Genomic DNA, 15,275 nt, shown 5'->3' on the forward strand with positions numbered 1-15,275 from the left:
GTATGTTTCATGTGGCACAACATGAGATGGATGTGTCAGTTGGTTCTGCATTTCATTTTTCAAATTCTGCACTGCTTTACTTTTGAGCTTTATAACGGTCTCTGAACTCCCTTAATGTCTGTACTCTATATGTATATGTATATGTATATGTACATGTATATATGCACTGTTTTGAAATTTGCCAGCAAGAAGTTCTATGGCCAAGTATTTGTGGTTATAATGTTATGTAGATATTTTAAATATATCTATGCCATTTCAAATGTGAAATAATAGTGTCTTTCAAACATCCCTTAAGCTGCAAATATTTGTTTTTGGAAACTATTTAATTATTATTTAATAGACTAATAAAAATATTTACTTAATTTGATTAATATTAACAATTACATTAATAATAAATATTACTTAATAATTACATAGAATATAACAAAAATCTAAGAAACAAAAAACATCAGTAACGTTTACTTGGATTTTGTAAGTAGATGCAATGGTAATCTGAGTGAAAAGTTATAATTTATAGGTAAGTATTGTCAGTGCAATTTACTTGTGTATTTTTCATAAAAAAAACAAAACAAGTGGTTCTAGTAAGTAAATATTACTTCCTTGAGCCTGAGCAAAGATTACAAGTACTTTCTGTGTGGAAAAACTTGCCTAGATTTTTTTTAAGTAAATGTCACTCCAATTTTTTTTCAGTGTAATAAAGTGTCAGGTGAGTGTATATAAACAATGGATTAATTATATCATTAGATTCATACTCTCGAAGTGAGTTTGTAGGAGATGTCCTTTCAAAAACTATCCAGACTGGTAGTCATCATGATGTCACATCTTGTCTTAACAGCGTCAAACAACTTAAACAAAACTTATCAGACAAGTTAACACTGGAATCTGCATCAGCATTATATTAACTACGTAAAATGATTGAAACCGATCTTGAAAAAAATAAATAATTGGAATGTATTTTTGTGTACTTTGTGTATTTTTAGTTTGGCCCAACATGGAGGAGGTGAAGCTTATAACTCATATTGCAGCTAGCCACCAGGGGGTGCTCCACTTGCTTTGGCTTCTCTTTTGAGGAGCCCTTCCACTGATTTGCACAGTATTAAGAGATGCATCTTAAATAATAATTTATCTCAACTTTACAGATTTACCCGTTCATGTCTCTATTGTAGGTCAAATTAACTTTGCACATTTCTCTCCGAGGTTCAAGAAAACAAGTTGCTGCACAAAAACTTTACGCTTCAAATCAAATCATAAACATTCATCGCATGTGATTAGTAAGGCAGACTTTCTCTGGGGCTGTTTTTTTTTTTGGGAGGAATCTCAGGACTTAAATGCCACAGGGGATTACTCTGTGAGTCATCATGAAGAAAACAGCAGTTTATTTTACCTCAATGTTCATTGATGTTTAATAGATGAGAAGCTAAATCAAATGGAATCAAAGGATGGACACAGAAAGAGGTCCAAAAATACAACATACTTTGAGTAATTGGTGGTGCTGCGCCCACTACTTTGCTGGTGACCAAGCAGGAAAATTGTTGCTACAAAGAATGTCTCAACAATTCATTAATATTAATACTACTACTACTACTACTACTACTACTAATAATAATAATAATAATAATAATAATAATAATAATAATAATAATAATAATGCTTCACAAACAAAAACCAGATAACACACTCAGCACACACACAGTTTCATTAACTGCTACAACATCAGTTTGATTTAAGGTCAACGTACCATATGGTGTATCTGGACCAAATTCATTGGCAGCTTCCAACATATACTGGCCCAGCAGTTCTGAGTTGGTCGTCCTAGAGGGAAGCTTCTTGTCCAGCTTGTCATAGATGAACTCCTCTATTCGAGCACCTGGATAACAGGTGGGAATGTGACCAATATAAAAATGAATATAAAAGCTTTCAAACTACAATATATCACAATAGAGTTTAAGAATCTAGTTCTGGCAAATACAAAACCAGATACAAGTGGCCCTCCTAACAGACAGCTGAAGATTATGTTTAACTCTTTGCAAAAGTTACTTATTTAATCAATTTGGGGAAAAACAAGTTTCATTAGCAGCAATATATTCATACAAGAAGAATAATGGTGTAACTGTTACCTGATTAATGGTTAGAAATCAGAAAATTAATCTCCATCCAGAACAAAAAGCTTAAGGAGAGAAGATGCACTAAGGGATACAGCCATAGCTGACAATTCAAAACTTTTTATTTAAAAAGAGTTTACAGCTATTTGACACATAATTTATCTGTCCTCTCTCTGATGCGGATGTGAGAGGAAGGGCTGGCTGGTCTCAAATTTTACACATACTGTAAAGCAAATTTAGTCTCAGTTGATATATACAGTGGTGGAATAAACTGTTTTGGACACCCTTAAGTGTGGCAAGGGGCATTATCTTGTTGAAACATCCAGTTTCGACCTTGACGGAACGGTGCACGCACAGAAGGGATCATGTGGATTTGGAAATGGCATAACATTTTTCAATGTGCCATCACAGACAGTGTGATGACCAACACGAGCAGCACTCATGCATCCCCAAACCATGATACTGACTCCACCATTTATGACAGTGGGTACTGTACATGCTTGAGATAATGCCTTGCCTGGCCTTCCGCATACTCTCACATTAGCTGGGGGAATATAAAACTGGAAACTGGACGCATCTGACTACAGAACCTTCTTCCAGTTCCTGACTGTCCAGCTCTTGTATGGCGCCGGACTAACCTCTGTCTCCCATTGATCGGGTCTTCTTGACAGCCTTGTAGGACCTTAGGCCATGATCTAGACCATGATCTAGAGCTCCTATGATGTCATTCAGTGGTTTTCCCCGCACATGTGGATTAGGATGCAGTCATCTCTTGCTAAAGAAACCCTTGGACACCCAGATCTTGGTTTGCCTTTCTAGCTTTTGGTTCATCTGTATTTCTGCAGAGTGGATCCAACTGCTGAAGGACTGCGTCTGCACTTCCTGGCGATCTGGCGGCAACTGTACCCTTCCTGGCTGAGAATCTGCATCTTCAGGTGTGTTTTCTGCATTTTGCCTCTGAAGAACTTCCAAATGTACTGGCTTCATATAGACACGAAGCACAGCAACAGAAAAATGTGTCATTAGTGGATCACTGGTACCAAAATGACCTAATACTCAAAATCCCTTATATATTTTTATGGAACCAATCACTTTTAAAATTTTAATGGCTGTTTTAGGATTTGTTTAGTATTTTGTCTGTGACTGTACTAAAAGAAATTGCACTTGAAGACCCAAGAGAGATTCTTAATGCAATTTTTCACAAATGCATGAGGTGTCCAAAAAGCTTTTTCCACCATTATGTATTAACATATGCTTGCTTGTATTTGTGTCCCAGTTTCCCTCTTTACTTTGTTGGGCAAAATTGATCCTCAATCCACCAGATGGAGGTCTTACCTTTGCTTGAAGACTGGAGAAAAAAATTCAGCTTTACGCCATCTAAAGGTAACAAAATCCAACGCCAAGCACAACCAATGCTAATTTGATTCTATGATACAAAAACATAACCCCCTCTCAAAACTCCACATTGTTAGCACACTTCAAAAACAAGCATTGATTCATTAATTAACTTAGAAGGTTATGGATGTGGGCAGATTTTCAAATCTTTGGACAAGTCCAATCCATCCAATCATTTTTGGGTAGCTGAAATTTCCTTTCAAAATGTACATAAGTAAAACATATCGTAATTGGAAATACATGAAGTACAACATTATATAGCTGAGTACAATATTTGATTAGTGCCAACAGAGCCAACAGAGTCAGGATTGATTGTATTCAATCAAACAAATGCTGGAAGGTGTCTTACTGCTTAGGGTGCTTGTAACTGAACATTGTATTTGCACAGTCCAAGTCAACCCATACACTGGCTGTCATTAAAACAAAATAACAAAACAAAACATAAAAAACAGCAGCTACATACAGTGAATCTGTATGCTATACTGTGCAGTGTATCAACTGTCACTGTTAATATTCAGGAGGCTTCCATCTGTGAGTCCATAAAGTCACAGCAGCGCTATTGGAAAGAAGATGAAGACTTACCTGTGTGGTCAACTGAAGCAGGGTTAGAGAAATGCACAGGTCAAGAGTTAGATGCTACTACCAGAATGCATTCAATTTCATTTTTAAGGGCTTACTCGAAAAACCATTCCAAAAAATATCCATGATTTCCTAGGAACTGATGTCCTTGAACTTTCTCACAGATAAGAGTCCGTCTGCCAAATAGTAATTTTCCAATTTAACTTACAACATTCACTGGATAAATTTTCACTAATTATGCACCATATTAAAACAAACTCTTCTGCTGACAAAAAGCACAATTCAAAATGCTCTTGATAGTTGGAATCTACAAACTACTAGTGAAGCAATCCGATTGTAGTTTGGGGTTTCCAGAGATGCATGGTGTATTTCAAATTTGTGGAAAACATTAGGGCACTTGAGCAATCATCAGTGTGGTGCTGTACCACACCAAAGGTTCCTAAACTTTCAGAAAGTACTGCCACCCAAGCAGCAAATTTTGGGGAGAGTAAAACTGTTTCAGGCCCTGGGTTCACCGTCTGAAATGGGGGTAGATGACCTGAACTCCTATTCCTGGGGAAAACTTTACACTCAAACTTAACTGGTGACAAAATTGAGTTACTGATAAATAATTGAGAAAAAATATGTAGTCAAATTTAAAATGTTTATGTTTTAATATTTTTGGAAATATAAGATGGTATAAATGAAACAGTTTCTGAGCAAAGATCAACAAATATTAACAATTTTACAATGACAATTCTTTTGCCTCCTGTATAACTGAAACAAAAACGAGTCTAGGATACAAGAAACACTACTGACACTCTATACATTCAGTTTTTTGGGACATACAGGACCCCGTAAGGAACATTATTTTTTTTTTTTCAATTAAGATGGACTTACTTGGGTTGGGCTGCAGGAGCACCTCCGTTTGTCTTAAGATCTTTTCAGTCCAGTTCTTGGTGCTGTCAGCCCGAGTGATCAGGATTTCTAAGTGAGGCTCAAGCTCGGTCTTCTCCGCCTGGCCAAGTTTCTCCTCTGTAAACTAGAGAGAGGACCATGAACGTATATCACTGGCACATTCATGACTGATAATAACAAATTACAACAATTGCAATGACTACTGTAGGACTGATGTGGCATTTTATACAAACATTCATGTTACCAGAGGATGAATCCTACTACGTCTGATGTAGCAGCATCATGAGGGTGATAATACAACCCAATATAATTGTCTCAAGATGTTTTACAACACATGGCCTGAAACCCAGAGTATGCACTAAGGTGACAGAGACAAGGAAAAACTGCAACTATGGGATGGATTTCTACAGTGGCTCTGAAACACAACATTTCACAACAACACAACAACATTTTAGAAAACACAACATTACAAAAAACAGCAAACACAATGACATTACAAAAAACAAAACAACATTACAGAAAACAGAAAACGACATTACAGAAAACACAACTACATTACAGAAAACACAACGGTAGGGACAAACTGTGGGGGGTGGGGGGAATGCAAGAGCGTCTCACTGCAGTCATCTTCAGGGGAGTTGTTCTTCCAGCAACGGCCTTGTCTGAGGCCAGTGCTGTTAGGGCGCCAAAAGCAGATAAAATTTGGATTGTTTGGTCTTTGGGCAAGTAGATGCATTTTTTTGCAAAACTACTCTGTTTGTCCATTCTGGTCTCTGATTTGATCCATTCTCTTTTGCAAAGCCAAAAGCTTCTCCATGATGTTATCAATGTCGTGATTCAAGTTCTGAACAGACACAGTCTGAGTGCTGACAGCTCTGTCCACCGCTTCAATCATGTTGGGCAGCATTATGGGGTTTTGGACAGTTGTCACCGTTTTTTGATTTCCTCAATAAACCAGGGCAATGCCTAATCCAATCAGCAAAAGACATGAAATCATGGTTCCGAATAGGTAGACGTCTTCAATGTCCTCCACGGAAAGAGCCGCCAGGCACGCGACCCGCCACCTTTCCCACGCATCCATTGTGTAGCCAGCTACGAATGTTCCAGCAGGGCAGTCCAGCTCTCCCGAACGCAGGCTTCTTGTCAAAAAAATTGTGTCAATTGTGTTGAGAGACCAGTTTATCAATTACATGATTTTGTAGTTTGGAGAGCAGTGCGGAGAGAGTCTCTCAAAAGTATAGATAGTAGACAAACGAGATGAGAGGAGCAAAGCAGGGAAAATAAGGGAGAGGAGAGGGAGGAAAATGCGACCGCCTTCGTTGAGAGTCAAAGACAGCACTGCAAAAAATTTAAATCTTACCAAGTATGTTTGTCTCATTTCTAGTCAAAATATCTCATTACATTTAATATAAGACCCAACTGCCCAAACAAGTACCATTTCAGCAAGATATAGGGACTTGGTTTAAGACAACGCATCTTGAATATCTTGTTAAGTGAAAAAGTCTTGAAAACATCTTGTTTTGAGTCATATGTCATATGAAACAAGCTTTTTTTGACATTTGAAGAGGTTTTTAAGCTGCTGTGTTATTTGCAAAAGATAAACCATTTTGTTTCAGTAATTAGGCTTACTCGATTTAAGAAAATATGTCTTGTTTACGGGAAAGCCTTAAGTTTCAACGGATTTTGACAAAAACTCATCAGATAGTGACTTTCTGGAGACTCTGCTGTTTGCCTCATGGTGATCACAAGACTCCCAGAATGTTGAAGTATTCCTTCAATCAAAATAAAACTCCAACAAAATTACACAATACAATGATACACAAATCCAGATTTTTTTAATGTTCAGTTACATAAAATTAATTTCTGCCATAAATCTGTGGAAATGGTAGCAGTCTATAGTTCAGCAGTGGTTTTACCGTACTGCGCAGCCCTCATTAAAGATTAAACGAAAATATGAGAATTGCACACTTAATGGCTATTTCCATCTCTGAAAAACAACGTGTTTTATTCAGAATCTACGTGAGCATAATACATTCACCTGATTTTTAATAAGTGAGATGTCTCACTTTTTTATCGTGTCGGTTGAAAACATGCGCAGTTGACAACACAAAGAAGAAGAACAACAGTACGGCTCTCTGGAGGGAACGTTAAATATTATCCATGTTTCAATGTGTATTTGTTGTGTACACTGTTGCAGCCGAGCACGAGCTAACGCTACCTGAACTAACTTGCTAGCTAAAACCGCTAACAGCATGGACGAACTTGATGACGCCATGGTGTCGACTTTAAGAGGTAATGTAGTTAAATATATATATTTTGAACGTAGTTATTGTTTTATTTTTACATCATAACTCTGAATTCTGAATTAATTTTAATTAAATTGGTTTTATTATAAATTGGATAAATTGAACATGATACTGGTTACTTGTTTCAATTAAATCCAGTTACTTGGTTGGATCTACTCAATTCTATACTAAAACATTAACCTTCTGAATAGCCACAACTTAAAATGTTAATTATTTAGAATTTATGCTGTTATGAGTTTCTCCAAAATTGTCAGTTGCTATTTACACTCTGTATATTTGAATTAAAATCGCTTCAGAATTAAGAGAATTACAATTGATTACAATGTTTAATTCATCACTCTGATATGGTGATCCATAGTCCACTGAGGTATGTAATTTCTTTATATATTGTTAATGCACTAACCAGTCTGTGCTAGCCAGCTGTTTCATACAGTTTGTTCTATGGCACTAATTCATTTTGCAATGTGTGTCTTACATTATGTCACAGCTGTAAAGAAATGATCAGTACTCTGTCTCATGAAGACCTGCAGGAACTCTTCCCAGGCCCAGAGAACTTCTTGCGACGAAAAGCGAAGAGAGCTCAGATACAGACTGTGAGCCAAAATATGACTGGTGCTGTGAAGTCTCAGTGTAACTGACTAACTGCACTGGATTGTAAGAACTGTTGACTCCTGCATTTCAGAGCTAAAAAGGGATGTTCTTTCTTATGCAGAGAAAATAAAATATTTGTTTGTTTAATGCAAGACTTGTTTTCATTCAAGTAGGTGGTTGTCATAAATCTAGAATGGTATCACTATTGTAGAGCTTACAGTAGGTTAAATGTACTTGAATTGAGATTAATTATGATTATTATTATTACACTTCAAATAAATGCTGTTAACAATATTCTCTGTGTATGATTTTAAATGTATTGACTAAGATAAAAGCTAATTATAACTCTTACATTAAGAAGAATCATCTTGTTAAATTGCTCTGGATTTATTTTTTTTTCATTCAATTTGAGTAAGAAACAAAAAGTGAAATAAGAATTGAAAAGCTTGAGATTATTTGACTTGCATACAGTACTTGGAATGAGTGTTTCATCACTTATTTTAAGATATTTCTCACTTGCCTAATATGTATTTATTTTTTCTTATTTTAAGAAATCTTACCAGGTGTGATTATCTTACTGCACTGGCATATTATTTCACTTAATTTTAGTCTATATCTGCTCAAACCAAGTATTTATTTTTTATATTAAGACTATTAATTTTTGCAGTGAGACAAGACGTTCAAATGTCCATGTAATGAAATTTGATGTTGCACTACTCTTGCACTATGCTCCACTTACATGCCCCCAAAATGACAAAAAAAAAGGTTTTGCAGGTAGTGTAGTAATTCATTATTTTTAAGACAATTGCGGTGGTCAGTAATCTGCCTTACTGAAGAATAAAGGTTAACCTAAATAGTATTTACTTGAGATGTCTGTTGCATCCTGCATCTGCAGGCAACAGAACCTGAGCGTGAAAAATAAGGTGGAGACACAAGTGGATTACTTAGAGGAGAACTGATGGTAAATGGTCTTGCTGTTATATAGCGCTTTTCTACCTACTCAAAGGTACTCAACACGCTTTTACAGTCAGAGACACATCCACCCATTCGCTCACACAAGCACACGCACATTCACACACCAATGCCAGTTACACTGGGAGCAACTGGGGGTTCAGTATCTTGCTCAAGGACACTTCGGCATATGGCACACTTGGGGGATCGAATCGCTAACCCTTCGGTTCATGGACAACCCGCGCTACCTCCTGAACCACAGCCGCTGATGTGTCTGCAGTTGTGTTAACAACTGATGTGATCGGACACACATAATGGCTACATGTGTGGCTATGTGCCTGAGAATTGTTTTTTTTTTTTTTTTTGGTACATGCATTTAAATCCATGAAGTCCACTAGACATCTGAATGTGTGATGTGGCACGGAGAGAGACACTCATGCTCAATTGGATTCTTATCTGGGGAATTTTGAAGCCCATGTGATGTGGTATGTAATACTTAATGTGTGTTCCCCAGGTATGGCCATCCCCTTGAAGGGATGTACCAATCCAAGAGAAGAGATGCAAGAGAAAATGAAGGTTCTTCCATTACTTTGTGCTCCAGATCTGATGTTAACTTGCCCATTGTAGGCATAGTAGGGTCAGCATGGGCTGTGGGCAAAACAAACTGTGATCCACTGTGTTCTGACACCTTTCTATCAGAACCAGCATAAATTTTTTTTGCTATTTCAGTTACAGTAGCTCATCTGTTGGCATATCATTACTACTTGTTGCTACCATACCTTTTTAGACAGTTTGACATATTTACTAACTTATACACCGTACAAATTACAAATCTCACACATCTGATATTTGATGCACTATTTACACTGTCTGGCCAAAAAAAAAGTTGCACACTCATATTTCGTTAGACTGCGCATTCACTGTGGCATTGATTCGATAAGCTTCTGCATTGTCACTAAGTTTATTTCCATCCAGTGTTGAATTCAGTTTTCATCAAGATCTTGTATTGAGGATGAGAGATTCTGACCAATGTGCAAAGCCTTCTCCAGCACATCCCAAAGATTCTCAATGGGGTTAAGGTCTGGACTTTATGGTGGTCAATCCATATGTGAAAATGTTGTTTCATGCGTCATGAACCACACTTCACAATCTGAGCCTGATGAATCCTGACACCGTCATCTTGGAATATGACTGTGCATGGCATCAGGTTCATCAGGAACAGTTTTTAATCCAATTCTCAAACAGACTAACATGATTTCCATGACCACTAGATGTGTCTTTCAACTTAACTGTTTAAGAAATGAGAAGCTCATTGCATCAGTTGGGGTAAAATACAGTGATCCTGATTTTACTTTTTTTTTTCTGCATGTTTGTCATACTTAAATGTTTCAGATCACCAAACAAAATTAAATATTAGTCAAAGATATCACAAAATGCAGTTTTTAAATTAACTTATCACTAAACACACACACACACAAGCAAAGCGAGTGGTGAGACACCACTAGCTGACCTCACCCCAACAAAGGAGAGAGCCTTAGAATTGAAGAGAGACAGGCCTGTGTTGGAGGGAATCCATAGTGGGACAGACTGAAATCTAAGTCCCTCCCAAGAAGATGCCACTCTCTTCATACAAGGTACATCTTCACATGGGACATATCCAACCATTCATATCAAATCAATTTGGACTATCTGACTTTGATTCACCTTGCAGTGTCTAGCAACACCATCATGCTACTAGCTTTAATATGAATCCCATTAAATGTAACAAAGAAATTACAAATTACAGGTGTTAACAGTTCAGGTTAAAACACTTTACATTCAGCTCAAGAATTATCTGGCATCAAATAGCCTTTTAGACACTTATCAGTCTGGTTTTCGTCCCCACCATAGCACAGAAACGGTACTTATTAAAGTTTTAAGTGATCTACGTATAAACACAGACTCCAAAAAAATCTCGTTTCTTGTTCTACTTGATCTTAGCTCTGCGTTTGACACCGTTGACCACAAAATTTTATTGAAAAGGCTTGAAAGGAGGGTTGGCTTGTCTGGTCCAGTTCTAAATTGCTTCAGAACCTACCTTTATGATCGGCAGTTTTATTTCTCCATTGGTGAATTCAATTCAAACAAAATGAACATTACATGTGGGGTACCTCAAGGGTCAACTCTTGGACCACTCCTATTCAATCTCTACACGCTTCCACTCTCTCATGTCATATGCAAACATAATCTTAGTTACCATAATTATGCAGATGATTCGCAACTTTACATTTCACTACCCACACACATAATATCCCTCACTCAGTGTATCAAAGATATTAATCAATGGATGTCAGAAAACTTTTTACAACTAAACAAAGACAAAACAGAAATAATCATCTTTGGTGCACAGGCTCAGAGACTGAAAATCACAGCACATCTCAGCACACATCTCAAATTTCAGAAGTCATATCAATCACATTACAAGATCATCTTTTTATCATTTCAAAAATATCTCCAAATTGAGGGACTTTCTGTGAAAATCAGACTCGGAAAAATTAATCCACGGATTTATAACAAGTAGATTAGATTACTGTAATGGTTTCGTCACTGGACTCCCGAATTCAAGTATTCAGAGGTTACAACTAATTCAAAATGCAGCTGCACGTATTCTGACTGGTACCAAAAAATATCAACACATCACACCCGTTCTTAAATCTCTGCACTTGTTGCTTGTTAGAACAAGAATCAATTTCAAAATACTGTTCCTGGTTTATAAAGCACTACACGGTCTTGCACCTCAGTACATCACAGATATGCTCATCACTTACACCCCAGCTAGAACACTTGGGTCAACAGGCAGTGGCAATTTACTCATCCCTCGCACCAGATCCAAAGAAGGGGAGGCAGCTTTTAGTGTATATGCCCCACAAAAATGGAACACCTTGCCTGACACAGTTAGTCATCTTTAAAAACAGATTAAAAACCTATCTTTTTTCAACAGCATTCTGCTGAGCTGTGTGTGTGCGTGTGTGCATGTGTGGTTCTGTGAGTTTCAGTGTGTATGTGGTGAAAATGGCATACATATGATTGTTTACTTGCACCTACACCTTTCAATTGATTCCAAACTGATTTTTATGTAACTGTTTGTATTGTAACTATGTATACCTCTTGTAAAGCACATTGAGTCTGCCTTGTGCATGAAATGCGCTTTATAAATAAAACTGAATTGAACTGAATTGAATTGAATTAACAGTCATAGTGGGGTATTCATTGCTTTGAGTTATAGGTTTCCTCAACGTCACTGGTGCATTTGACTGCACCCACATCAAAATAAAATCCTCCTCAGGGGCCTCACTGAACACTGTACATTGCTTGTGATGTGCACTGATTGGTTTAATAGTCTACATCTTATAAAAATTATCTGCAGTGCTGACTACCTGATCAGGAATGTTGTGGCAGAGTGTCCTGGCTCGGTCCATGACTCCCGAAAATTTCGGTGCTTTGCAATCTATAATCACCTATCACAAGCTGACCCACATAACCTCTAATAACCACTTTTAATATCATGGCAAGAATGTCACTCTATTTATGAGGTTGTGATGACGACATTTTGTATTCACAGGTGAATTTTCTGGTGTACTGGTGGGGGACAGAGGGGATGCCTGCCAGCCTTTTTGGCTCACAACATATTCAGACCAAGAAGCACAGCAGACATACTGTATAATAATCCCCCACCAGGACAAGGGCTCAGATCAGGATGATCTTTGGACTCCTGAAGGAACACTTCCCATGTTTACACCACCTAAGGGTCAGCCCAGACAGGGCGTGTGACATCACTGTGGCCTGTGCTGTCCTCTCCTATTAGGCTTGCCTGAGGAGGGAGAGGTCCCCCAGAGTGCCATCAGATGGTGGACTGAGACAATCTAGCCATCTTCCCGGTTGATAACAGTGGTCGGCTGGTTAGAGACCGATACATCTTAAATTATTTAATTTAAAATGTTTTCTGTAAATTTAAGTTGAATATGGCCTGCAATGGCAGAGATGCATGCTTTAGAGGTGAGTTAAAGTGGGCCTCGAATGCCAAAGGAAATTGTCTTATTTTATATTGTTTTGGCCTATTGTGCTGTATACTGTGTATACAGGCCTGATATTTTTCTGTTCATTTAAGTATGGATTTGTCCTGCATGTATTTGTGTGTGGTATAATATGCTTTGATTCTGTGCTTTCTATCTTGTAGAGCACTATGGGACTTCAGTTTTGAAAGGAGCTGATATCTTGCTTTGATTTATCCTTATTCAATAAAGAAACATCATATTACTCATTGATGTGTATTTACATTTATATATGGTGTGTACTTTTATATATAGTCTATGGGAAACTAAACTATCTACTGATTGCAAAACCATCTAAAATGATTGTAATTAATGATGACAAATGTTTAAATAATGACAGTGGGTATAGTATGTGACAACAATGTGTAGTGGGCAGTGGAATAAATATTGGTTGGCTGAAATAAGGGATGAGATTAAATAGATCCTGGAATTTAGCCTGGTCTGGAGCAGGCTAGCTCCACAGGATAAATCTACATTGTAACTTGTGTCATATCATATCCCGCTTTTGTGCAACCGGATCATGGATAAGTTTATCCGGGACAACCAACATATCCCAAGTTAATCCCTTATCCTGGTTTACAAGCCCCTGGCCTCCAAATTCCCTAGACTGTGGGATGATCCACAGAGGTCCCTCCTCTCAACACATAAGATTCAAAGGCCCCCACTAACAACATTTCTGTTGCCAGATAGACACCACAGGACACTCTCAGAAGGCCCATGTCCATTCTCTGATGAGTCTGTTTTTTAATGTTATGCCTGATCGGCGTATTTGTATCCATCGAAACGAGTTTACTCAGCTGCCTCGTAGTGGAGGCCTGTGTGTCACATGGGTGATGCACTCGATACAGTCATCAATAATGGATCGAGGCTTGACCAACCCTTATCGTCTTACAGCGCTGGTCGTGCTTATCAAAACACGCAGCACAAAATTACAACAATACGATATAACAAATAAAAACATCGGCTGTCTTTGTGTTGGATATATCCAGTACCATGGCCCAAATCTTTTTCTTATCCGCACAGGTTGCATTTCGTGTGTGAGTGCATAACAATCCACGAATTACCCGAGCCTTGAAGGTTCTGCTTAGGAGCTGTGCAGCCAATAAATCGAGCGTTACCTGCACTGCCCGGGTGAAGAAAACCCCTGCACCAGAGGCCAGTTTTTTGACGTTGAAATCCATGCTACTGTGCTGAGTTGGGCATATGTTTGGCTCGTTTGTTTCCCCGTAGAGGGAATCCTCCGGATCAGCTGAGGATGTGTTGTTGCAGGAGACGCAGCAGAACTGGAGCCATAATCCGCTTCGTGGACGATCGGAAATCTGCTCTCCGCCCTGCGTTTAAAGAGATCGCAACACTACCACCGATTCTAGAGGAGATTCTAGAGTCTATCGAGGCTCTCTTCAAAATTGTTCAGGGGCCTCTCTCAACAGTAAGCTGTCAATCACCATTATCTTATATTCTCATATAAACAACAAAGTGTGAAATATATTTACTATTTTTATTTCATTTATTTATTTCTCAGATATTTTAAACTGTTTGTGATCTGCCTGTACTAATGGTTCTGACAGGGCACTACAGGTGGAATCCCTGAGTAGTTACATGATCAAAAACATATGACATACTGTATTATTGTTACTGGCTTCCAAGGATTGATTCAGATAAATAATACACACTATATTTTGCATTCTGTACATTAGATCTCTGCACTTTATGTACACTATTGCAGTATTTACATTTTCTCTGCACATGTTTTTCTCTCTAAGTGTTTTTCTTATTCATAAATGTTATTAAATGTCTGTGTATTTATGTGTACCTTTAAGCCGGAATCTCTGCAAAGTTTCATTATTTTCTCATGGTCAAAAGGCTCTTGATTCTTGATCTCCTGCTATCACAAGAATAATTGCATACTAGACTGCATGTTTTGATACTTCCGGGCATTCGGCAGCGCAAAATAGAGGTGTTCAAAATTCAGTTGTAGAATTACCAATATTGTGATATATCAAGGGACAGTTGACATTTTGTCATAGTTTGGCTGATTTAAGAATAGTTTCCTGTGAAAGTGGTTGTGGTTTAGAATAATTTGTAAACAGATCGACTCAATGTTTTAATTACACCTAAGATCTCGTCCGTACTTACTGCATAGAAACTGAAGGTTTGACAGTATTTACTCATAACACTCTTTTGACTGATCATTTCCTCATAATATTTGAATTTATATTGGATTATAAAGAAATTGAAAAGAAATTTAGTTACAGTACATGCTTATCTAGCGATGCGTAACTAGACATAAGGAATTAATTCCTTCATTATTTATCTCTGTGCCATGTGCCAATGTTGTAGATAATAGCAATCAAAATTTAACC

The 15,275-nt window shown here is 37.7% G+C and overlaps 1 protein-coding gene across 2 annotated transcripts in view; it reads right to left on the reverse strand.

Moving 5' to 3' along the window:
• sh3glb2b (SH3-domain GRB2-like endophilin B2b) overlaps positions 1-14,250 on the reverse strand; it is a 48,827-nt gene extending 34,577 nt beyond the window's left edge. The window contains exons 1-4 of one of the 2 annotated variants that reach the window (XM_047569280.1): positions 14,031-14,250; positions 4,956-5,097; positions 4,080-4,091; positions 1,739-1,867 (exon numbers count right to left, since the gene is read on the reverse strand). In XM_047569280.1, coding sequence (XP_047425236.1) covers positions 1,739-1,867; positions 4,080-4,091; positions 4,956-5,097; positions 14,031-14,093 — 346 coding nt within the window. In that variant the 5' untranslated portion in view covers positions 14,094-14,250. The remainder of the gene's footprint in view (positions 1-1,738; positions 1,868-4,079; positions 4,092-4,955; positions 5,098-14,030) is intronic. The other variant, XM_047569281.1, reaches the window with a different exon arrangement.
• Positions 14,251-15,275: the final 1,025 nt, after the last annotated feature.

This window comes from Mugil cephalus, chromosome 19, assembly GCF_022458985.1.
Source record: "Mugil cephalus isolate CIBA_MC_2020 chromosome 19, CIBA_Mcephalus_1.1, whole genome shotgun sequence".
Lineage (NCBI taxonomy): Eukaryota > Metazoa > Chordata > Actinopteri > Mugiliformes > Mugilidae > Mugil > Mugil cephalus.